This window comes from Erpetoichthys calabaricus, chromosome 4 (assembly GCF_900747795.2).
Source record: "Erpetoichthys calabaricus chromosome 4, fErpCal1.3, whole genome shotgun sequence".
NCBI lineage: Eukaryota > Metazoa > Chordata > Cladistia > Polypteriformes > Polypteridae > Erpetoichthys > Erpetoichthys calabaricus.
Window position 1 is genome coordinate 249,577,721 of NC_041397.2, and position 25,020 is coordinate 249,602,740.

Sequence of the window (25,020 nt, forward strand, 5' to 3'; positions counted from 1 at the left end):
TTGGTAACTTAATCCATGTGCCCATAATTCTCTGTGTGAAGAAAAACTTTTTAGATAGATAGATACTTTATTAATCCCGATGGGAAATTCACATTCTTCAGCAGCAGCATACTGATACAATAAATAATATTAAATTAAAGAATGATAATAATACAGGTGAAAAAAACAGACAATAACTATGTATAATGTTAAAAATTAACGTTTACCCCCCCTGGTGGAATTAATTTTAACATTTGTTTGAACTTTAACCTTAGCAAAATTTAATATGTGTTAGGAATATATTCTAATTTGGTCATCATTCACTTGCAAAAGTTGTTTTTCAATAACCGACTGCCACAATTTATGCATCAGGCATGAGTATTTTGTTTTGAGACAATTTTCTGCAGACAAAGCTCAGTAATTCATGTAATATCTTATAAAAATTCCGTAATCTTTATAATCTTAAGAAATTAACAGAATTACTTACATCAAAATTGGCATTTCTTCTAAAGCAGAGTCCTTGGCATTGACCTTTAATGAACAGTGCTGTCTCTCCTGCAGAATCATGAATAGTGAACCGGTATGTGGTAGGATGGTGCGTCTCCTTGACATAGCCAGCCACAACCCCAACAGGTGCCTGCACTTCCATCTGCAACATGGGTTGAAAAAATATTTTTCAAAAATTCACTTTAGAAACAGTACATTTCCAGGTGGACATTGTCCTGTGGCAACTGACACAAGAAAGCAAGCATTTAGAGAAGCTGATTTAAATGAACTTCAGACTAGAACACAATAGCAAGTTACAAACTGCTTGTACTTGTCACCCTTCTGCATTTCCTAAAGCTGTACTGTATTGACAAAAGCCTTCAAATTTCCAACCACCAGTTCTAAAAGGTAATTTTTTTAAATTTTCATCACTTATCCGAAGCTGATTTTCGAGGGCAACATTCTTAGCAGTGAGGCCCCTACATCCATTTCCCCAGCCACACTTGCCAGCTCATACTGTGGGATCCCAAGGCATTTCCAGGCCATCTGTGAGATATAAAAGGTATGCGAGTACTAGAAGGTAGTATTTTTTTGTCAAGAATAATTAAAGCAACAAGTTTCTTTAGCTCTTATTCTTACAAGCCAATCCATAATTAAATGGTGTCAGCATTCAAGAAATAACAATTGTGTTATTGGTGATGACACACTGATCATAATTTTGTTGAGTTAGTTTGCTATGATGCTGGACGTCCAAACATTTTTTAAATTAAGGAAAGATCCCATCAAAAAATACTTTGTGAAATAGACTGTGTGAAAGTAGAAGGGAACGATGACCATTGATTGTTGGTACTTTTCTTCATATGAATTGTGTAAGATTTGCTTCTAGCTAGATTGAGGCCACTGTCAAAACTGGGGGGTGGAGGGGGGAGGATACAGTATGTACTTACAGCTAAACACCTTTGCCTTCTAAGTACCTTCATTATGTGAGTTGGTTTCATTTTTGCAGAAGTGGTGCAGACTAACAAACAGTGAAAGGCAGAAGAGTTTTTTGAAAGACCCTGGAGAAGAAGACTATTTGAAACAGTGGTCTTTAATAAAATTTAAAAAAGTAAGATCTGAAGAGACTTATGTCAAGAAGTTGTAGGCTGGTCTAAAACAATTTATTGTATAATGACTAAAATGTTAGATATACGGTATGTAAAATGGTGATGTTGTTAATGAAATCCTGAAAATGACTACTGGAGAAGTAGGTAGCACTCCCTAGATCTGGTTACATTAGTGTGTCATTTTGCACTTTATTTTTAATTGATTGATTGATACATTTGTGATTATTTTTTTCACATAGTTAAACTTTAAACCTCATAGGAGTCATCTAACAATGACATCATCCATTTTGTATAACTCTGAAAATTACATTATTGTTCCATTTTAACCTAACCTAAACTTTTTTTTTTAACCTCTGGCAGCTTAGCACTTAACTTTGTAACATCCATCTTCCTAATCTACTTATCCAAGGCAGGGTCACGGGTCAGCTGGAGTCTGTCCCAGCAACCATATGGCAGAAAGAATTAAAAACAAAAACACCTGGACAGAGTGCCAGCCCATCACAGGGAGAATACACACACTCACTAGGGCCCTTTGAGCTACTACGCCAATTCACATATCTTTGAAATTGTGCAAGGAAGCTTACATGGACACAAGGAGACATACCAACTTCACACAGCGAACGCTCAGAACATGAACCCTAGTCTTTTTGCAAGGCAGCCACTCTATCACTACACCACTCTGTTTTTGTACCATTTCAGGTTAGTCACTGGACATGAACTGCTCCAATTTCAATAAAAACTGAAAAAATGGGGGTGTTCAAAAACCTTTGACCGGCAATGTACTTTGACAAGGATTAGGTCTCCACTTAGCCTCCTGTATTCAAAACCAATTTCTCTTATCTTAATTTTTCGAAGCAAAACTTGTTCCCTTAATCCATGGAAGTATGTTGGATGCTCTGATCCACAGAACTTTTAGGGGAGCTAAGTGTGAGCTGGGGCTGACTTGTGGTATCCATTCTTTTCCAGTTATTTCTGTTAACTGTTGTGACCTCCAGGGGGTGTACAGCTCCCTAAACAACCACAACAGACACCAGTACACAAGTTCAGCACAACACACATTTATTCAGCTGTGGGAAATGCTTTTCTCTTGTTTTCCGCCTGTGTAACTCAATACAACAAGCACAATAACCACAAGTAATCTCTTCCTTTGTCTCTCGTCTATCTCTTGTCTGCCTCCGCTTCTTCACCCACAAGCTTTTTCCTCCTCTTCCTGACTCTTCAAATGGAGTGAAATGGCCCCTTTTATTGAGCACTTGGAAATGCTCCAGGTGTTCCACAATATTTTTCCAGCTGCACTTCCAGGTGTGGTGGCTGCCCTAAAGAGTAGTGCTCAGCCATTCTCCATGGAGGTGGCCACTGGCCACAGCAGGGCTGTGCTTCCATGATCCAAACCCGTGGCACCAAGGCAAGCCAGGGATGCTGCTCTCTATGGTCCCTGGGGAGGTGCTGCCCCATAGAAGCTCCTTTCCCTGGACCTTCCCTTACGAAGGCATCCCAGGTGTCTGTTACACTGTCTACCAAAAGCTTTCTTGCACCTGGCTTTATGCACTTGAATTCCATTAAGGTGTTGTTTATTGCATCCTTTCATCTGGAGTATTGGTGTCTTACATACTCAAATTCTTTGTTTTCCTTAATATTATTTTCATTTTATAGGTTTATATGGTAATTACTGTCTTTTTGCCAATTTGAAAACTAAACTCCAAAAAGAATTTCTGCCCACCTTGTACTAAATCCAGACTGACTTAGTACTCTGCCTGCTGTATCCTTATACTCTGCATATCAGTGAATCTTCACCCCAGTCAGCTAAGCTCTGACTCCCACTCAGTGATTAAGGCTCAACTAAACCGTATGTAATGTATGCTTTTGGTAGACAATCAAGTGCCAAGAAGCTATCTAGAAGCATTCTATTTTTAGGATAATCAGTAACCAATAAATTGCTTAGAAATAGGTGGGTATTGTCCGCCCAGATCTCATTGTGCTTTGGTTTGACAAGAGACAAGTAGGACAGGGTCCTAGTTGACCCTTAGGATAGCTTTGGAGAAGAAAGTAGAGTGGGGTACAGGATGCTGGGTCTTTGAAGTAGCGATGCTTCCCACAATGCCACCAATTTAACAAAAACATTTATGTATATAAAAAACATATTTAGAAATCAAGACAACAGAATAAGTCTGCTTTATCTGAAAGGCTGTTAGGTATTCTTACTTATTTCTCATCTAGCTTTTCATGATCCTTTCCAAAATGTAACCTGCTATTGACTTTGATCTGATTAAAGGAAGATCATATCATCTTAGGTTCTTCCACCTCTACAACTCCATATGTGATTCGATTTGACAAGTAATGGCTAGGTTAAGTTATGTGGGGTACATATTATAAAGATACCCCATACTCTAGAGCTTTAGTAATCAATCTGGATTAATTAAAAAACACCACACTGAAAGTTAAATATTACCTGTTGTATATTCCATGAGCAAAATATCAAAGAACAAATGAAGGGCTGGATCAGGTGGATGACTTCTCTCTTGCTGTGGTCATAAATATTCATCTCAAAACCTTGCTGGTAGCCACGGAAATTCGCACTTTGGTAGATGTTTGTCTGAGTTGCAAAGTACATCATCTTCCCCATTGAGTTTTTAAGCTGAAATTTTCTTGTACAAGACATGCTGTCAAAAGCTGTGCAATGTTAGAAGAAAAAAACAAATATTTGTGTTTTAATGCACAAATTTAAATCTTGTAGTGAGTTAACATTTAAAAATGACTCACCTGTTAAGTGTATTTCAACTAGATTTGATTACAAATATGTTGATATTTTTATATATTTTTTGATAACAAAAGTATCAATAGCGCTGTGGAAGTCAGTACTACACAACGTTTCCCTTTGATTTTCAGTCCTAGCCTTTATTTACAAAATCTTAACACATTGACTTGCAGACAGCGCATGCTTATTTCCTCCAGCCGTGTAGTGTGATACCCCCAGTGGCTCAGTCACAAGTGGTCTTAAGTTCTCCAACAATTCTCCTCACATTACTATAACAGAGTCACACTGGTTTTGTCCTAGTGAGTCACCAGTTGTATGGGTGGACCCTTGTGTTTTTGAGTGTCAATGGCCATGGAGGACTCAGCTGAAAGCATGATTCATACAAAGCCCACAAACAAGAAAGGATGGTGTTGAAAAAAAAGGAAAGTGAGTGTTTTGGACTTTTTGAATGGTTAGAGGGCTTGTCACACTTTGGAGTCAACATCGTATCTGTTCAGTGTTTCATATTTAGTTTTGTGCAGTGCTTCTTTTCTTAATCCTGTGTGCTCTTTGTTAATTAGCTGCCAAAATGAGAAATGAGGGGTGATGAAGCCGAATTCCTCCATGCGTCCTCTGACATGTCACATGTTATTCAGCACATAAAATACTGAAATAGATGTTGAGAAAACAAGAAAATAATTTTATGGAGTTGAAAACATGTCGTCTTATATAAAAACTGGTCCTAAGAATATTCTCATTCAAGCACAGTGTGATAGTATCCTTATTATTGCCAAATGACTTCCTAGTCCTGGATTCAAATCCTGGCCTAGGTTCTGTTTATGTGGAGTTTATGAGGCTTTATTTCCCTCCACAAACTCACAGATTGTTTTGACTGGCTACTCAAAATTAGCCCAGAATAAGTGCATGTAGATGTGTGAGTGATTGCAGCCTGTGATGAACTAGTGTTCTGTCCAGCACATGGTCTTACTTTGTGTCCTACTCAACTGGGACATTCTCCAAGAGTTTGGAAAATCAATGAGCACATGTTTCTAAAAGTCTTGGCTCATTTGAACTCTACTATACAAAGCACTAAATTAATCATATACAGTTTATGTGCATACAAGTAAGCCCGCGATTCGCTAGCGAATCGGAAATCCAAGAATGGCAATCAGTTTCTGTTCCGTCCGATATCTGGATGGATGACATATCATGGAGGGTGGGTGCGTCTGGGGAAATGTCATTTAACTACATAAGCATATCTGTAGTAAAGCGGTCTCGTTTTGTGGAGATGTGATTCCGTTGCCTTTGCTGACACCGACTGCTGGCAGAGTGGAGCACAGCAAGTTCAGTTTACAGGTTGTGGTGTTCGTGTGGTAGCCATTGAGTCTGGGAAGCCACTGGGTTAGAGTCTGTGACCGTTATGTGATCTATATTACTGGCACAGTGGATTAGAGCAAGTGTAGCTCACAGGTTGTGTTGTTTGGGCGTCACGTACTGACTCTGGGAAGCCGCTGCGTTTTGGGAAGCCGCTGCATTTGACTCTGGGGCGGGCGCCGCAGCGTTTTGGGACGCCGCTGCGTTTGACTCTGGACTCTGGGGCAGGCGCCAAACTGAATGACCGTTATGTGATCTACATTACTGGCACAGTGAATTAGAGCAAGTCTAGTTTACAGGTGGCGGGCTCGTTGCAGTGTGGCAGTGCGCGTGACATCCGGTTTACAACCTTCTCGTTTCTGTGTTTTCTGTGGCTGTGTTGTTAGCTATGGGCGGGCTCGTTGCAGTGCGGCAGTGCGCATGCGCCTCGATGCGCCCAGCGCCCTGCGTCCATATCCGGTTTACAACCTTTTTTGTTTTCCCTGTGGCGGGCTCATGGCAGTGTGCGTGCACCTCGATGCATATTAGCAGAAAACTTGTGTTTTACACTATGAACTTGGCAGTATTTTAGAAAAAAACAGTTTGAAAATTTAAGAGAAAATTTCCAGTGAGCTTCTCCTAAGATTGTGATAATGGCATGGCGAGAGAGCTTGTGTGCTTCAATAATCCACAGAGCTACTATATGTTCACTGACGATACTGTATATGCTTCAGGCGTGTTGTTAGCTTTAGCACTTATTTGGGGTTTAGGGGTTTAGCCCCCCCCCAACCCCCCCCCGATTATGCCGCTAGTTCTACATATAGGTTTGATCTAATGGCGGGGGAGAGTTTCTCATGTGGCAGATGAAGTGCAGGGGTGCAGGTGATTCCTGCATAGATTTTTGCACCAGTCAGAGATGGGAGGGAGCGGGATTTCTGTTGTGGGGTTTCATGTCAATTGAAGATGATGGGCTCTTGAAAATCAGGAGCTGAACCACTGAAATCAGGGCCTTTAGCTCCTGGAGTCCCATGCCCCAACAATGCCACTCAAAAGAAATTTGTTCCAAATGCAGTGGGTGACAGGCAGACCAAGAATAAATGATCCTCACAATATATTTGATTAACTCAAAGAGAGATTCTACCAGAACAGTAATGCTGGGAGCTAATGAGTGATTGAGAGCAACGACCCACCTGATCTGAACCTGAGAAATGAATTGTTATTGGACTGGGAAGACACATGCTTGTTCATAGTAGTAATGGGGGAAACAGACAAGTTTCAGTTTAATACAGTTTTGCGAAACTGACCCTGAAATTTGCTACTCACTAAAAAGAGTTTTTTGGAGTTTTAATCATTTTTTGTTAGTGCAAAACAAAGAGTATTCGCTTTTCTGCAGATGCAATAATGCATGTAATCTGCAGCACACCAGTCAGATCAATTCCATTTATGACCCTCATTCATAAATAGATGCAAGCACAGTGCATCTGTTAAAAATGTGACCTGTTGTATATTTTCCACATGAAGACACCTTGATATGCACCATCATACATGAAGGAAAGCCTATGCCACATTATTAGAATGGGCACTGAGTGTCTAAGAGTTCAACCTCAGATCCAGGAGCATCACTGTGAATTGCATACTGGCTGTGGAACAGTGGACCATCTCTTTGACCTTGCACTACGATTGCATTGAAATTTGACAATATTGTCTTACTACATTGTCCAGCTTATGACTGTGTATCTTGTGGCAGGTGTTTCAAGAGTATGGGGTTCGGTTCTGGGGCTGCTTTTGTCCAACTGAAGTATATCTTGTATCATCTCCTGGCTGTGAGTTTCAAGGACAGGATATTAATGAGAGGCCAAATCTGGGAGAAAATCCAATTTGAGGACCTAAGTGATGAATTTCTGCTGTTTTTGGATGATGGTGTTCTCTTGACCTTACAAGATTGAGATCTTCAGCACACACTAGAACAGTTCTCAGTTCAGTGTGATCATAACAGATGAAAATTGGAATCTTCAAATCTGAGGTTATGGTCCTGTCCTAGTCTTCTTCACTTTAACAGTTCTCTTGAATAGTTACACAACATGGAGAAGTTCAAGTATGTTGGGGACTTGTTTACAAGTAATGGTAGAGGTGAAGTGATTGTGTGATTGACCAACACATACAGTGGCTGCAGTTTTAGGGATATTGTACTGGACTGTGGTAGTCAAGAGTGATGTGAGACCTTGTACAAAGTTCTTCATTTATTGGTCGGTTAATATCTCCAGCCTCATTGATGGTCTTGAGCTCTGGGTAGTGACTGAAAGAATGAGATTGCAAGTATAAATGGCTGAATTAGGGTTCCTGAGAAGGGTGGCTGGGCTCAGTCTTTGTGACAAGGCAATGAACTCAATAATATAGGAGGACCTTAGAGTAGATCTGCTTCTTCACTGAAAGCAGATGGACCAAGTGATGTGGTTTCCGTATATAGTTAGGATCCTCCCTGGACTGCCTCCTTTGTGAGGTACAGCCAACTGGCAGAAGACCCAGGGCAGGCCCAGGACATGATGGAGGTATTATGTCCCTCAATCTGGGAATTCCCTAGTGGAGGCTAGAAGTAGTTGCTAAGGTTATTGTGGCTTGATTTGTTCAGCAGCATTTTGAAATTACAGACTTATAGTTGTTGCTTAAATTACTGTTAAGCATTTGATGAACCACTAAATTATGACAAATCCACTAATTCTTTTTTTATGCTTTTCTTTATTCCAGACCATCATATTGTCTAATTCTATCAAATATGTTTCCTACTTATGTGCAGTTTTTGACATTTATTTACATTAAACTGCATCAGCACATTTTCTAGCTGACTAATCCAGTTTAGGGACCCCGGTCGGTCTTTAGAGCCTATCGTAACAGAACCTGTTGCAGACTGGGAACCAAACCTGAATTGGGGTGCCAATACACTGCAGAACATGTGTAAGCTCAAATGCACCCTCACTCATATTATGCCAGTTTAGAGATGCCAATTAACCTAAGTTACTTTTATTTGAAAAGTGGAAGGAAATTCCAAGCGGACATGGGAAAAATGTGCAAACTCTGTAAAGGCAATGCCTGGTCCTCCAATTTAAATCCAGTCTCCTGGAGCTGTTAGTTGACTTATCCACTTTGCCTCCATTTCTCCACATACCACTTTGACTAATTTAGAATTCCATCCAGGCAGATTGAATTGGTTAATTTTGTTCCTTCATACACACAGGGAGTGGGGAGGAATAGGAGTGACAGACTAATAAAAGCATAACGAAATTATCTGTCAATCACTGTTTTTGGTCCTTTATTTATAATGTGACCAGTGGGGACTGAGAGCATTTTGTATAAAAAAGAAATTAGAAGAAATAAAGAAGAAATCATTAAATTATTTATTTACTGCTCACTCACACAAGCCAAGGACTTTAACGTCCATTGGGACTTTGCAGTGTGTCACTGAAACCCAGCAAGCTCTTTACTTGGCTCAGAAGCTCAAGGCACTAAAGAGCACAGTCCTCCCTTTCTTTTCCTTCCCAGCATGCTAGTTGCATTTTCTCACAGTGAATATTAAACCCACATTCTCCTGGTTGCAGATTCCCAGACAAAATCAAAAGAGAAAATGACCAAATGCCTGACAAAAAACCTCTGGAGGCTTACGCTGTGCAGCCCAACTCAGTATACAATGCACGTAAAAGCAGCTTTAAATACTCCTGACCACTGCACACAGATATTCTGTGGTTTCTCAAATGTTTAAAATACGATCAGCTATGTAAGCTGTAAATGTTACAGTATCCGGTGTCTTTGAAATCTGCTTTAACAAGGGATGAGCTTGGTGTACTGTATACATTAGACATTTTTAGATTAACATTTGATCTGATTAGTAAAATAAAAACAAAAGGATTGCCAGCAATAGTTGTACATGATACATAATGAATCCTCAGGGAACAGAAAGAGCAGCAACATGTGTGACACCAATGGCAAATTCTCAAACACAGAAAGGGTATGAAACATAACTAACACCAAGTATGTTCTTGCTTTTATACTGAACATTCATTTTTGCTGTCCATTATGTGCTGATGAACCATATGCAGTGAGGTCTAGCTTTTTAAAAGTATTAAAAGATAGCTTTAGTATGATTTATTTGCCTCAAAAAATTACTGTATATTTTTAAGCAAAGAATTATTTATAAAAAAGTGACTCCCTAGAGATTCAGAATCGTGAGCAAACATGAAAAAAAGCCTTAAAAGGATAAGTTTGATATTTTTGAAGTTGAACGTATTTTTTCACAGTCATACTTTAAATCTGGCTTATTTTAAAACCTACATATATACAGTATGTTTGGTATCATTCTTTTCAGAATTTATTGAACTTTAATGTGATGTTGTTAGATTTTCAGATTCTTATTCCATTTTTAACTTATAAACTAAAAAATATCAAGAACTCACATCCTGCGAGACGAGACTTTGTGCCAAGAGATTTAACCACACCCGGGGCCAGAAATAAAAGACAAAGAGTAGGACAGCTGCTGTGCAGGCTTTTAAATGTTCAAAGCTCCGTGCAAGATGCAGATCACGCGGCACGACAGCAGCAGCAATCCAGCAGCTGATCGAGCAAAGAGGAGGTAAAAAAAAACTGTATGCGTTTCCCATTGTATCACCGTTTAAGAGGGGGTTTCAGAGGAGCGACCGCGTCTCCTTGGGGTGCATTCAGCCCCCCTCTTCACAACACGAGCGGCAGAGACGCGAAGTGGCTGGCACGTAGCACAGGCCTGGGGGGTTGGCGAGTGAAGCCGCTAGTATAAACATGAAAAAATGTATTTCAATTTACCTAACATGTCCATTTTCAAGGAATGAATGTTCTTGATTATTGATCCTTGTTAATGTCATACAGCATATATTTCTGATGTTCTGCAATTTTAAAAGAAGTCCAACTGAGCTCTTCGTCTGGCTGATTCTTGTAGCTTGTTTCGTGAATGCTACTGTTGCCATTGTTATTTGTGAATAATTCAAGGACTAATGGTATGATTGTTCTCAGGATTTAGATGAATAAACCATCATTTTCTACCTACTCACACACACATACACACATCCATCTTCCCACTTGCACTAATTTGGAATCAGCAATTAGCTCTAACCCTTTACGTCTTTGGGGATGTAGAAGGAAACTTCATACTAACTCGGTGTGACTGTGCCATTTCCACAGAGACAATGACTGGATACTACAAGACTCAAAGCCAGAACACGTGACCTGCAAAGCAGCAGCACTATTGACGGTGCCACAAAACATCAGAGCTACTACTCATCTGTACAGGCTCTGTTCTTTACCCCGCTTCACTTTCAGCTGAACTGCATTGACTTACATGGAAAACATTAGTGGGCTTCAGAAGCAGGTGATCATGAACACTTTTTCTTTTCCTCTTAGTCTGCAAGTAGCCATTCTTGGAATAGTTAATGGCACAAACTCATTGAACATATTTCTGTAGTTCTTCAGTTGGGTCGTTCACGTCGTACCTACAAGCTATAACAAGAATGGAAAGTTGGTTGGTTTCTCTAGTCTGTTACATATGCACTCTTGGGCTTATTTACTGTGAATTGAAAATGTGGGTTTTATTTATGTTGTAATCATGCATCACATCCTCACCTAAAAATGATGGCCCCATGGCAAAGTTTTTAAAACTTTTTAAACCTGATTGTTTTCCCTTTATTTTTGTATCCAGTTATGCCCTTTTAGTAGAAGTGAAATGTGAGCTTCAGGAACATGCACAGTTTTTTGCTATTTTACTTCCTTACTGTGTGTGCACAAAATTTCTACCCACAATGACCATTGTGAATGGATTAGTGAACAGGATCTTATCTTTACCAAGACTGTTTGGTAAAATATATTACCTCCAATGTATGTTTTATTGTCATAATACTCCATAAGTGTAGAAAGCATGCTTTCTGAAATCAAAAACGTTGCTGCTTCAAAATGCATATGTTCATCAAGTTTTATGTTTGCACCATAAACTTCATTTTAAACTGCAAGAACAGGCAGAATCATGAAATATTATTTTCTCACCCTGACCATGGGGGTCTGAAGTCTATACTAGCTAGCACTTGGTGCAAGGAAGGACCAAACTTGGCCAGGGCACCAGTCTATTGCAGTGCAAACACACACATACACTTATACATAAAACACACATAAGAGCTAATTTAGTGTCACCAGCTCACCTAAACTGCATGTCCTTGGACAGTGGGGGTATTTGGAGCACCCAGAGGAAACCCACACAGATTTGGGAAGAACATACAAGCTCCAAGCAGGGAGGACCTGGGATGCAAACCCTAGTCTCTTTAGCAGCGCTACCACTGTGCCACAGTGCTGCTCAGCAGACAGGGTATTTTTTAAAATTAACACAAAAACTCTTAACTTTAAAACACAATTTCCTTTGACAAAGTAATGCACACCATGAACATGAAAAATAACTTTGACTTGAAAAATACCAGACGTACCCTTTAATTACCTTTACACGTCCCCTTGGATGAAGCAGATTCCAGTTTCAGATCTCATGCCTTCCACATTTCTGATGTATGTTTATGGCAACATGGATGTATGATGGAAGTGCGGAATTTTATTCTTGGCCATATCTTTCCTCAGGGTAGATGTTTACCATATTTGTTTGTTTCCCTGTGCACAGTGACTTGCATGGATGGGATGTTCATGTTAACAGCAGCCAGAACAGTATGACAGAACCCTTGGTGCTAATTGAAATCTCTGGAGCTGAATATTATGAAATAATATTTATTTGCTGTTGTTAGACCAGACCAACCTCCTGTACATATTTTCTTCTGACTAGAGCTACAATAAAGTACCTATCTATCTATCTACATTGACTTCAGGACTTGAAAGCTGCGGGCAAATGTTGTGTGGTTTCATAAACTGACACTTGCTTTCCCCCTCTACCTGCCCAGTTGGTGGAGGTGTTCATTATATCATCATCTGTGTATATAAAATGTTATTCTACATGTACAAATGTACTGCCTTGTTCAATTCATGTTGTAGTCATGTTGCTTATATTAAAAGTTACTCTATAAATCTAAGATTAATTGAAATTAACTTTAACATTCCCAAGAGGATATTCAAATCAAAGGGCTCATGTTGTTTAAAAACACAACGTAAAGATAGACTTCAATTACCACTTTTAAACCTCATAGCTTACTTTTTTATTATGTCTTCCACTTAGTGATCAAAAGTTACTAACCTTCTATTAGCTCTCTTTGCTGATGCAGAAGAACTTGATCAACCTATAAAGCAAACAATGAAATGGATCATGAACAGAATACAGTGTTCACCTAGTAAAGTTTCCCTTAAGCAAAAATTATACAATCAATACAGAAAAAACAGTTTGGAGGTTAAGAGACGACATGATTAATGTCTTCAAACTTATAAAGGGAATTAGCAAAGTGGATTCTGGCTAATAGATTGAAATAAGTGCATAAATAAAAACATGGAGGCACAGGTGCATGTTTTTCTTCATATAAAGAATTATATATACGTGGAAAAAAATACCAAGACGTGTGATGGATATTAGTATTTTGGGGCATTCAAATCTTGCAAACTATCATAAATGTCAAAAGTTAGATGGATAGGGATCAATGAGCTACACTGGGATCAATGGCATGTTGTTTTTATGCTCTTATTTACCTTTTCATCCGTCCATTTTAATAACCTGTTATATCAGGGTCAGCACCAGAACAAATTTAGAAGGGGGCAATTCGAGGAATATTTTTGATTATAACAAATTTGCCTGAGAGTTCATATGCTACAGAATATAGCAAATAGAGCTTCATCCTGCACAACGCAATGCTGCAGGTTAGCACTATTGTTTAATAAACCCAAAGTCAAGCAGAGGTGGTATCTATCAACTGTGTAACGTGGCACCTGTGGCACACAGGCTCAAACTTAATATTTAGTTTTCTAAACTGCAGGATCCATGTGTGTGCTGTGCTCTATCTTAGGTTCAAGAAGTGTCCATTTCCTCAAAAAGAAGACAAAAAGTAGAAAAACACCATAAATGGCCACATATATTTGAAGTTGCCAATTGACATGAATATCTGGATTGTGAGAGGATACTTGGGTACTTGGTGAAAACCTAGGCATAATATAAAAATTCCACACAGACAATGACCCTACTGAAAACTCAAGTCCTGGGACCTCTTGAGGCAAGTTGGAGAAGTAGTATATAATAATAGTATATTATATATATAGTATAATAATAGTATATATAATAGTAGTATATAATAACCATGTTATTCAATCTTTCTTGGACACTTTACCTGACTGAGGTACTCCAGTCCAGAGGTACAGTTGTCCCATACCTCTGGGACTTCCATCCACTCCACTGGCTTCCAGGTACCTCTGCCTTCACCAGACTGTGTCTGGGACAATCGATTATCATCTATGGTTCCTTAAAAACAATGTATGTCCAATAAGTTCAGTTTTTTTGTAATTGCATTATTACCTCATCACTCACTCAGTAGAATATTTCATCATAACAATGAATATGGATAGTTTAAAGCAAAAGTGCACTTCAATGCTCTGCTGACTTCCTAAAGAAGTATAATGAAATACTGCAAAGATTTAATTAGATATATTGATGTCACTAAAAGGTTCACTGCAGTGCAGCTCTGCCTACTCCACTTGTTAGCATTACGTCAGTATGCCAGTAATGTCAGCACAAGGAAATCTCACACGATGATCAGAGCAGCCAAGTTGAGCCTAAAGCCTGGCTCTCAAGGAAAGGCAGAGAGACTGTTCAGAAATTCTTAGACTGACCTTGTAAATACATGTAGTGCTGATCTCCAAGCACATGTCCCTACTGTATATTAAATAGCCCCATTCTCAAAAATAGCATGAAAAATAAAACATATGGGGACATGTAGGATCAGCAATAGGGAGAACACTAAGTACACAATTATGAGACAAAAGAAAAAAAAACAGTTTCCTATCTTCACTTAAAAACCCAGTCTTCTGCTGAGGTGTCTCATTTGCTCATCTCAGTATGGTTGTCACCTCCTCCCTCTCTATCTCCCACCCCTAGCCTTTCTTTCTTCTGACATTTAACCACCCCCACACTATGGTCATTTTTGGGGCCATTAGCAGAAAACTGGTGTCTTCAGTTGATCTCATCCTGCCAGGCCACTGTGGCTTCACTCCCTCAATACTGAGAATGCCAGGTATCCATAGAACTTGCAACTTCATCAGTCCCCCTCTGATTCTGTCCACATTGTTTATCAGAGTGGTTAGCAATACTGTCTCACAGATACAGGGGAGTAAGTTTGTATTTTGCACATTCCCCCTGTGTCGTATGTTATTTTCTTCCAAATTCCAAACACTTGCAAGTGATCTTCATTGCTCCAGGGTGTAGCTGGGCACTCCCTAATGGCCTGGCTCCTTGTCCAACATTGATCTCTGCTTTGCTCCCAATTCTTCTGGACTGGATTGTTTAATTCAGGTGTCAGGGGGCCCAATGCCTGTTTCTGCACCCTTGGGTGTGGACAGGAGTAGCTATGAATGTCACACATGACTAGTTGGATGTCACCAGTTGGTCTGAAAAGTATTAGTTTGTGTAAAAAAATGTAAGTACCTGCAGCTAAACCCACATAGAGAGCAAACAAATTCCACACAGACGGTGACCAAGCTGGGGACTCGAGCCTAGGCTTCTAGATTTGCGAGGTACCCTCTGCACCAATCTTTGCTTTAATAGTGGTTTATAAAATGACTCTACTAACTAAGGTTTTTTTTCCACAAGGTTTCAGGCCCTTACAGTTTCACTGAACAATTTGTATGGACACAGGAGTGAGGTGTGCATTGGATAAGATGATTTGTGTTTTCCATTTTATAACAGGAAGTTAGGACATTTAATACATGGAGCTGAAAGTGGATATGTGTTTCATATCGACTGGACATTTAAGTAAGAATTTCACTCCAGTCAGTTCACATGACAGTACTACTGGTACAACTACTACTACTAAATGGCTAAGATGTTGGAGTGTAAAACACAAAACTGCATATTCAGCCCCAGCGTCAGTCTCTGGACGTGTGGTTTGGCCTGCTGGTTCTTCCTACAAATATGTTTACAACTGTGTGCTTGGAATTGTGCTGACATATGTCAAAAGGTTGTTGGCTATGAATAATCTTAAAATACTGTATAAACAAACCACCTGTCCTTGTAAATTTTAATTTAAATATATTTACAACAGGGTAGATAAAAAGCGGAGGCAGACTGGATGGAATGGTAAAATGTCAAATGTAGAGATGGACGTGGTCTGTCTCCCATGGGGTCAGAATTGTGCTGTGCATTCCTGTGTTGTTTCTTGACAGACTCCATTATCGGCTTTTCCATCAGATGCTTATCTAGATGAGATGCAACTCTTACCAATCAGTTTGAGTGGTTATTTTAGCAAAGTAAGAAAATAACGAGTAAAACTGACTGATCATAAGGGCAAGAACACCATCACTTTGAGCTCAATCTATTAAGATAACATTATTATTGTTATTATTAATATAACATGACATCCTCAAACTTGTTTAAACTGATTTAGGATTACAGTCGGACAGCTCCTATCCTGGCTACTTTTTGTACAAATCAAGAACCACCCTGGACAGGCTAACGATTGATTGCAGGGCTCACTTGCACATACACTCACTCAAAAAGGGCCAATTTGGAATTATCCATCAGTCTAACCAGCATATCTTATGGATTGTGTGAGGAAACTAGAGGAAAACCCATGCAGCCACAGGGAGAACATGTAAGATCCACATCAATGAGCCTGTAGCATTAGTCAATTATGATAATGATGATAAAAATATGAAGGACAAAGTGCAACTCTTGGTCTTACCACTAGACGCTGATGGTAGAAGTACTGGATGAGAGACTGAAAGACAAAAAAAAGAAGAACACGTAAGAAGTGATTGTAAAATATATTGCTGTTGTATTGTGGAAAGGCTTTTGAGAACACCCCTCCTTAAAATGTAAACCTTTTTTTAAATGCACACATACTTTAGCTGGCCTACCCTTACACTTATCAACCTTTGGGGATATAAAGTTCACAATTGCAATGCATCTGCACCCAGGGCTACAGTCCACTGCTTTATTATCTGCAGTTCATTCAGAGTAAAACAGAGCAAATGTCCTGGTAGGGAAGCAGGCTTGATACATCTTAATCTTTAAGCATCATTCAAATAGACAGTGCCATAAGCAAAAGCAAAATAAAGTGTTGCAATGCACACCATTCAGTCTGGTATTGGTAAATGTTTAGTCTTTTCAGTTGGCTTTTTTCTTACGTTTCCTGAGTGTCGACAGAGTCCTCTTCCGGTCTTTTAAAACCTTATAAAGCTCTTTGCCATTATCCAAACGTTCATAAAACTAAAATCATGTTTCCAACATCAGCCGCTTTAGCCCACTCTCCTGACATAATAAATGGGAGACAACTGAATGGCATGCTTGTATAACTTAGAGACAGTTTAATTAACAATATATGCATTATGAAAGCAGTTGATGCATTGTGCATTTGATTTAAACCAGTTCTTAACTGTCTTATCAATAACAACATGCATAGCCAAGCAAATTCTTAGACTTACAATATTACAGAGCTTATTACTCTTTCTGCTTAAATTAATTAGCAAAATATTCAGGTAATTCTTAATCAAAAACAAAGACATTAACAGACAAGGTACAGTTCACAGCAGCCAAGTAACATAAAAAGCTGCCTTAACATAACAGCCTTTGCAAAAGTCCACATTTCAAACATTACACCAAGAGTTCTACTCCTTCCCTCAGTAAGCGCTAACTGAACAAGCTTTCTAATTTTATTTATTGGTTTTTACTAAATCAAAATTGCCATCTCCACCAACTTGCAAATAACAAAGCACAATTTCATGGTCCTACAAATAGAGCTGTGGTATAATTGCTCATTTGCTCAGGGTCACATAGTGGGATGACTGAATTTCTTGTGGCATTTCCCAAATGTTTCTTTTTGTGTCGTTTGCGAATTATAGCTTTTCACAAAATGAATTCTTGCCAGAGACTCACTTAATTAGCGTTGCTTGCTCTTGGTCCATTAAGAAAGAAGCTAATTAGGTTTTCTGCTGTTCATCTACCTTGATGCTTGCTCTATTTAGATTGAGTTTCCCAGAATTTTGTTGCATTTTAGAGACCCTCCTAAGCAAGTATTTTAAAATAACCTCAAATCTCAGGATACTACATTTTAATTTTTGTGTATATAACCAATTAGTACTTATTTTTAGTTTTGCTCTTTGTAGCACATCTGTATTCCTTTGAATGTAGTCAGTAACTGTTTGATTTTTAAAAACTGTATTACAGAATACCACTTATAGAGTACCTAGAAAAAAATTAGCTACCATTTGTATATCTTTTTTGTGTCAGATCTTGAATTTTAAACATTCAATGACAATTTTTCAATAGTTATCTATGAAACAATTGCACACCATGTTAAAACAAATGGAAAATCACCAAAAAATTCAACAAATTACACTAAATGTGCAGTATAAATATAAGCCTTATCATGCATGTGTGTCAGAGGATCTCCTTACTTTGTTTTGGTATGTAATGACCCAGCGGGAGGAGAGGGGGGGTGCTATTGCTGGCATTGTTTTCTCCTTCTCTCCCAGCAGCACCTAGAAACCACCCAGTGAGGGTACCTGACTCCGCCCCTTCTGGTTCCCCTTCCATTAGAATCCTGGATTCCCAGAAGGATGCATCATTTGTTATAAGGACAAACCACTAGATAGGCCGCATGATAGAAAGTGACCTTGCAGGACAAGTATTATTCTGTTATGTTTTGCCATGAAACTTAGGATATTCATACCAAGACAGGCATTACTGTTGTTTATTTTTCAATATTAAACGGGACACCTGGTTGGTGCCTCAGATTTTTGCCTGACAGTCTGTCGTTCCTGCATCTTCTTTTATTCTTGACATTTTTAGTCATGTTTTTACATTCCTTTGGATTATTTATTGATGACTGATTTCAATTCCCACTGAGAAGAAACACTTATTTTTATTGTATTATTTATATATTTAAAGAAAAGAACTACACTGCACTGCACTATGTTTATTTTTTAAACACTGTTTAAATAAATACACAGTGCACTTTGATTCACCAGCCTTTGTTGTTCATGTCTCTTCTTTGACATAGACAAGCTTTGCTATCAATGTCTGGGTTGAAGAAGACTATACCAAGGCTGCGGGCAACCTGGACATCTCAACATATTTTTGTGTTTTTGTGAGTCATCACATCACTGTTTAGTGTGTTTTCAGTATGCACTTTGCCATTTTGCAGCTATGGAGGGGTTGTGTTACTAGGAACATGATGCACATATTGTGTGGTGGACGTCATCATCGTGCTGGCATGATAAAAGATGTCCATGCTATGAAACACATCCAGACTGACATTTCAATCTTTAATGGAAAGACTTAATAGAAAAACTTACTTCAACAGAAAACATTCCAGTAAAAAGATTCTGGTTTTGCTTTAATTTTGTGTGGGTGGAGCCCCAGGAGGCGGGGCACCCTGATGTCACTGCTGAAGGGACTACCCTCTGCCTTTACATTGAGGTGGGAATGACATTCCCAGCAGTAGTTCATTGATAGTCATTTCTATTTTGTGGTTACTGAATTTTGGTACTGTTTTTGTATTTCATTTATTGCAGTCTCAGATTGGATATTTTAGCTGTGGGTTGCGTTTTCAGACAAGCCTTTCAGTCTTATTTTTATCTTTTGCCATTTTCTTTCTTCTTTTTGAATTTTTTTTTTAATAAACATATTTACTGATACAGATGATTTGTTGGCTTTGTTGTTCAAGCCAGAGGTTTGACAGTTCCTCTCCCTTGAAGGGTATGTTTTGTATATTATAAAGGACATTGAAAGTATTTTGAACTTTTGAAGCCATTTTCTCTTTGTAGCTCAAAGTCTGCATACAGAGTTTAAGTTGAGGCTGCCTAAGGTGAGGCCGATCCTAGGCAGGCCAGGGTAGTTCTTTTTTGACTTGGTCTATGAGTCTTCTAGAGGCCTCATCGTTTTTTTCAAGTGCTCTCAAGTCATAACAAAGAATGAATGCCTGCCACTCAGTTTTCCATCAGGGTGATATGATTCTAGTCTTATCATGCTGACACACACACACACACACACACATATAGACAGTACCTATACAACACTGGACATCATAGTAATACAAACACTTTTGATGATATTACAAATAAGCATCAGATAATGTTAAGGTTTATACAGGAAAAATAAATAAACTTAACAATATAACAGTAAAAAACTAAACAGCTGCTGACACATATCACAAGAAAGATATTGATGGGGGGGTAACAAGAAATATGTTCTTGTTGGAATGAAGACTTCATCCCCTAACTTAGTGGTTTCAGTGGATAAGTGGCACAAAGTTTTATGTTCTGATGTGACTAAAACAAAACATTATAGTCTGATTTTTAAGCGGTATGTGTGCCTCACGAATCAATCCCCATTTACGAGCCAAATATCATCATCCTTATTATAAAGTGTGGTGGTAATCACAATATTTACATACTTCTGACATATCACCCATGTCCATATATTCGATCTCCATTCCTCGCTTTGTCCTGCTTTTTTCAATGACACCTGGTCCGTGGTGATTATTTTCCCTTTTTTCGAGTAATAATTTCTGTTTGTTTGCACTACTGCGATCTTTACTTTCCTTTTTTTATACTTTCTAATTTTCCTGCTTTCATATTCTCTGCATTTGTATCGCTCTGTTTTTTTGAGCCTTTCAAATTCCACTGCTTTCATAATCTCTAACCTGCTCTGCTTGTGAATAGCGTGAACATCTTTATGAAGTCTTTTAATTCTGAACCCAATTGGATGTGCTTTTTTTCAGTTCTACTTGTTCCGGGCTGACAATTACTTTCCTTATTTTCTGAATTTGCACCTCGATTATTCTTTTTTGCATTTTTTTCTCTCCAATGCTTTTGAGTCTCTTTCTCCGTGCTGCTCTTTCTTCTTTGCTTAGTTGTCAATGTTTCATTTATAACGTATTGTCCTTATACGCTTTATATGCGCAGAGAGCCCTGGATCTGTGTGTGCTGAAATCCTTTACATGACTGAGTGTTTTGCTGCCCGTGGTCTTATTTGATATTGGTTGTAAGTAGGGCGTGTCTCGCAAGAATCTCATGTTCTACATCCCCGCGAGACGGTCCTGACTCAATCTCTTGGCACAAACTCTCATGTTTAAAGTCCCCGCGAGACGATCTATGGCCAATCTCTTTCGTCTTGCAGGTCTTTTAAGTGTCTTCCGTGATCTTCACGTGATGATCATGTCTCATCTCCCTCTCTCTAGTCTTTCTCTCCCAGGATTTTTTTTTATAATAGAGAGATAATAAAGTCCATGTTAACTGCAACTCAATGTGGGACTAGCCTTCTGGCAGTATTTCGATCGTAAAGTGTACAGGTCATTGCAATTTTCTAGTGTGAATACAATACAATACAATACAGTTTATTTTTGTATAGCCCAAAATCACACAGGAAGTGCCGCAATGGGCTTTAACAGGCCCTGCCTCTTGACAGCCCTCCAGCCTTGACTCTCTAAGAAGACAAGGAAAAACTCCCAAAAAAACCTAGTAGGGAAAAATGGAAGAAACCTTGGGAAAGGCAGTTCAGAGAGAGACCCCTTTCCAGGTAGATTGGGCGTGCAGTGGGTGTCAAAAGAAGGGGGTCAATACAATACAGTACAGTACACAGAATAATTTCTCAATATAGTAAGAAATAAAAAAAAAATATATAAATTTTAGAAGTACAGAGCAGAATTTAACAGTATCACCAATATGCTTACTTTAAAGTACTTGTACAGAGTAGCACAAACCGATCTTCAAATCTTGGCATCTGCACATTGGCTCTGTATAGAAGGCAGTGTTTCTCAACCACGGGATCGCCCCTGGTGTGTTTTTTGGCTGCCATTGTTGGTTCAAGAGTGGGTCCTAGTGGTTCCCTTAAGAGATCGACAACGCTGTGTGATGTTTCCCCATTTCTAAGTAAGCTTGTTTCACCAAGGGGAACCATCCCCCCCCCCCCCCACACACCACCCACTTGCACATGTTTCCCCAAGGGGGACCTCATCTACTCCAGCAATCTTTCTAATTTCACCAAGAGGGTGGTTTGCAATTACTGCTGCTGCAATTTCAATGGACTAAAACTGGAAAAAGAGACCATAAAGGTTGAGAAACATTAGTGTAACTGAAGGTGTTGTAAGCCAAATGTGAAAGAATTAGCCATGTAGAGCAGCACTGATCAAAACAAACTTTAAAGGTTCCTCCAAGTAAATAATATTAGCAAAAGATTTATTAATATTTACAAGGTGCTTCTACCTTCTTAATGGAAGAAAAATGAACCATCTGCACAGATTGGATTCAAAAAAGAAATGCTGCGTGGCATGGCCATTCAGTGTCCTGAAGATTGGAACTCTATGGGTGCAATTGAATATGTTTTTAGTTATTGCTAGTTTGTGGCCTTTTGTTAATTGCAGCATCAGCACAGGAAGGCAGACAGCTGAGAGTCTGTTACCTCTGTAGCTCCACTGCCACTTCTATCACTGCCTCTGTGCAGTGTGTGTATCATTCTATAGCTGGAAGTGCTGCTGAAATTACTTGATAAACAAAAGGCATATGGCCTTTGTGGCCTGTAGCGGCTGGTTTTGGCTATTACCTTATTACCAAATTGCTTTCCTATGGCCCTCAGCCGAAAGTATGAATGGCTTCAACTCGATTGGCTGTAAATTGGGGCATGACTGTATATCGTAGTATGTACAATATGTCCTTGTGACTCTGTATTGGAATAAAAATAAGAAAACAAAAATGATGAATGAATCCAACATGGGTGGGTTACAGGAAGCTGACTTGAGCCACCCTAGTTGCTGTCTTTGTAAATTCTGCACATTCTCTCCAAGTTTGTAAGATTTCATTTCCTCACATATCCCAAAGATGTGCAGGTTAATCTAAGAAAGGTTGTACCTGTGTGCCAAGTGACGGACAGGCATCCCTTCCTTAATGGGTTTCTTGTGCTTGATGCTGAAAGTATACAACTCTGAACTAGACAGAGCATGTTGTTAATATGGACAAAAGCTTAAATTCACTTTTCAATTTCTGTGGCACAAACAGATCCAGCCTCGTGTTTAGTCTACAGATCTTTTAAACATTGCTCACATAGACTTTGAGACTATCCATGTATTATTTAATCAGTGATTTCTTTCCCCCATATCATTAGAAGCACTGTCATAAGACTTCCGTGTATATTTTGCTCCAACTGCTATGTCAATAGCACAGGAACGCAGCCCTCTGTAGTCACACTTATGCCTCTCTGCTGTTTGCCTGCACGATGTGAAATTAAGTGTGTGCTGCAAATATCTAGTGGAGACATGCAAATGTGTTGCAACCTGTTCTAAATTCTAAATGGAACTAAATGGACCGAAAATGCTTATGATCTTCTTCTATAATACGCTACCGTAGCTGTTCGTTTGTCTGTCCAGGATTTAAATCACCTGTAGCTTGCAAACCTTTTGACCAATTGACCTGAAATTTGGTACACATATACTACGTGACCTCTACTGTCCGCTTTCAGGGTGATGATTTTTATTACTCTTTTTATTTTTATTTAATGTTATTGTAAAATAAACTCTCAGCAGCGGGCAGCAGGGCGTCCTTGTGGTGCATGAGTACTGGCGCCGTTCTCATTCCTACCACCTTCTCCGTCTCTTCCCCTACCTCTTCATATTTTAAATAATTCTTGAGGCAGATTGAACACTTAAGTGCCAGCTTAAGTGAAAAATTAAGAAAAACGTACTAAGTAATTACAACACAAAAACTGACTTAATCAGTTTTAACATGAAAAGATACCGAAGCGAAGAAGCGGGCCGCTAGGGTGGAGAAAAGAAGAGCTGCTCAAAAAGCAGCAAGCGGATCAACCTCTGAGCAAACGAATGGTAAACGTACAGAGAAAGAGGATGAAAACTATAAGTTAAGTGTATTCACTGCACGTTATCGTGCAGTACGCCATTACTGGTATCTAATATCTCTTGAAATACAACCCAACAAGATTTAAAAATAATTATTAATCTAATTGCAAACTTGTATTTTTTCTGTGCTTTATTCTGAATTTGCAGTTCAGGTTTACAGATTAGTTGACTTTATATCCTACTTATAAAGTATGGAGCATCAGCTGAAGCTGAGCAGATTTAATTTATGGATGAAGGGAATTTAAGGGCTAGACATCTAAACTTGAGTGATGCCAGGTACCAACTTTTTCAAGTTGGTTTGTGTTTTTCATTTTTTTTTGGATCACCAGAAGCCTGGGTGTGAATCCTGCCCAGTCACTAACTCAGTGGGATTTGCACATTCTCCAAATGTACGTGAGGGCTTTTCAACTGTTACCCTAGGTTCCCCCCACATTCCCAAGACATGTTAGGTGAACTGGTTAATCTAAACCGGCCTTTTATATGTGAGTATAGGTGTACATATGACTATACCACTCAACAGGCGGCTCCACATCCAGGGTATATTCCTGCTTTATGTTCAATGCTGGTCCCTTGCAACACTGAATTGAATAAGCAGATACAGAATAGAGCAGGAGCTCTAAGGCTAAGGATCTGCGCTGGTATCCGGAAGGTTGCCAGTTTGGGTCCCTCTTACTACCAAAACAGATCCTACTCTGCTGGGCCCCTGATAAAGGCCCTAAACCTGCAATTGCTCCAATTACTGTACAATGGCTGACCCTGACCCCAAGGGGTATGCAAAATCTAACAAATTCTGAAGACAAGAAAATTGTATAAGGCGAAATAAAGAACAAAAAAATGGATGGATGTTATCTTTTGGAAATATACATCTATAAATTTATCTTCCGTGAACAGAAATTTTAACCAAGAAAATTCTTCAGTCTTTTACAGTGCAAAACCAAGGATAAGGACCACTGGGGTCCTGGCTCCAAATCTCCTGTGAAAGCAAAGTTAATAAAAGAAGGCAAGCAAGATGGGCAGTGCCATTGTATTTCTCAGATCTAATCTTACAGCATTCATTAAAAAATACTCACCATATGATGGAAGAGAAACTGTTTTCTTTTTACCTGCAACATCAAAAAGAATGTTACAGTGCAGAGACAGAAACACACAAACCACATTAAATATTAATGTAGGAAAAGGTCAGTTTTTAAGATAAATAATTTTATTGGAATATTCAAATGTCCAGATGGAAAAAGGCAAGTAATAGGCTAACAGTTTGTACAGGCACTATGCCCATAAACTGAGATTTTACCAACACCCCCTTCCTAAAAACACAATG

The 25,020-nt window shown here is 39.0% G+C and overlaps 2 protein-coding genes across 2 annotated transcripts in view; one reads left to right on the forward strand and one right to left on the reverse strand.

Annotated features, from left to right (window-relative positions):
- rpl31 (ribosomal protein L31) overlaps positions 1-25,020 on the forward strand; it is an 810,223-nt gene that overhangs the window by 462,921 nt on the left and 322,282 nt on the right. The gene's annotated exons all lie outside the window — the stretch shown is intronic.
- LOC127527439 (phospholipid scramblase 2-like) overlaps positions 1-25,020 on the reverse strand; it is a 39,173-nt gene that overhangs the window by 4,781 nt on the left and 9,372 nt on the right. The window contains exons 2-7 of the mRNA XM_051926194.1: positions 24,773-24,805; positions 16,536-16,571; positions 13,971-14,101; positions 12,896-12,938; positions 4,021-4,241; positions 467-628 (exon numbers count right to left, since the gene is read on the reverse strand). Of these exons, the coding sequence (XP_051782154.1) occupies positions 467-628; positions 4,021-4,241; positions 12,896-12,938; positions 13,971-14,101; positions 16,536-16,571; positions 24,773-24,805 (626 nt within the window). The remainder of the gene's footprint in view (positions 1-466; positions 629-4,020; positions 4,242-12,895; positions 12,939-13,970; positions 14,102-16,535; positions 16,572-24,772; positions 24,806-25,020) is intronic.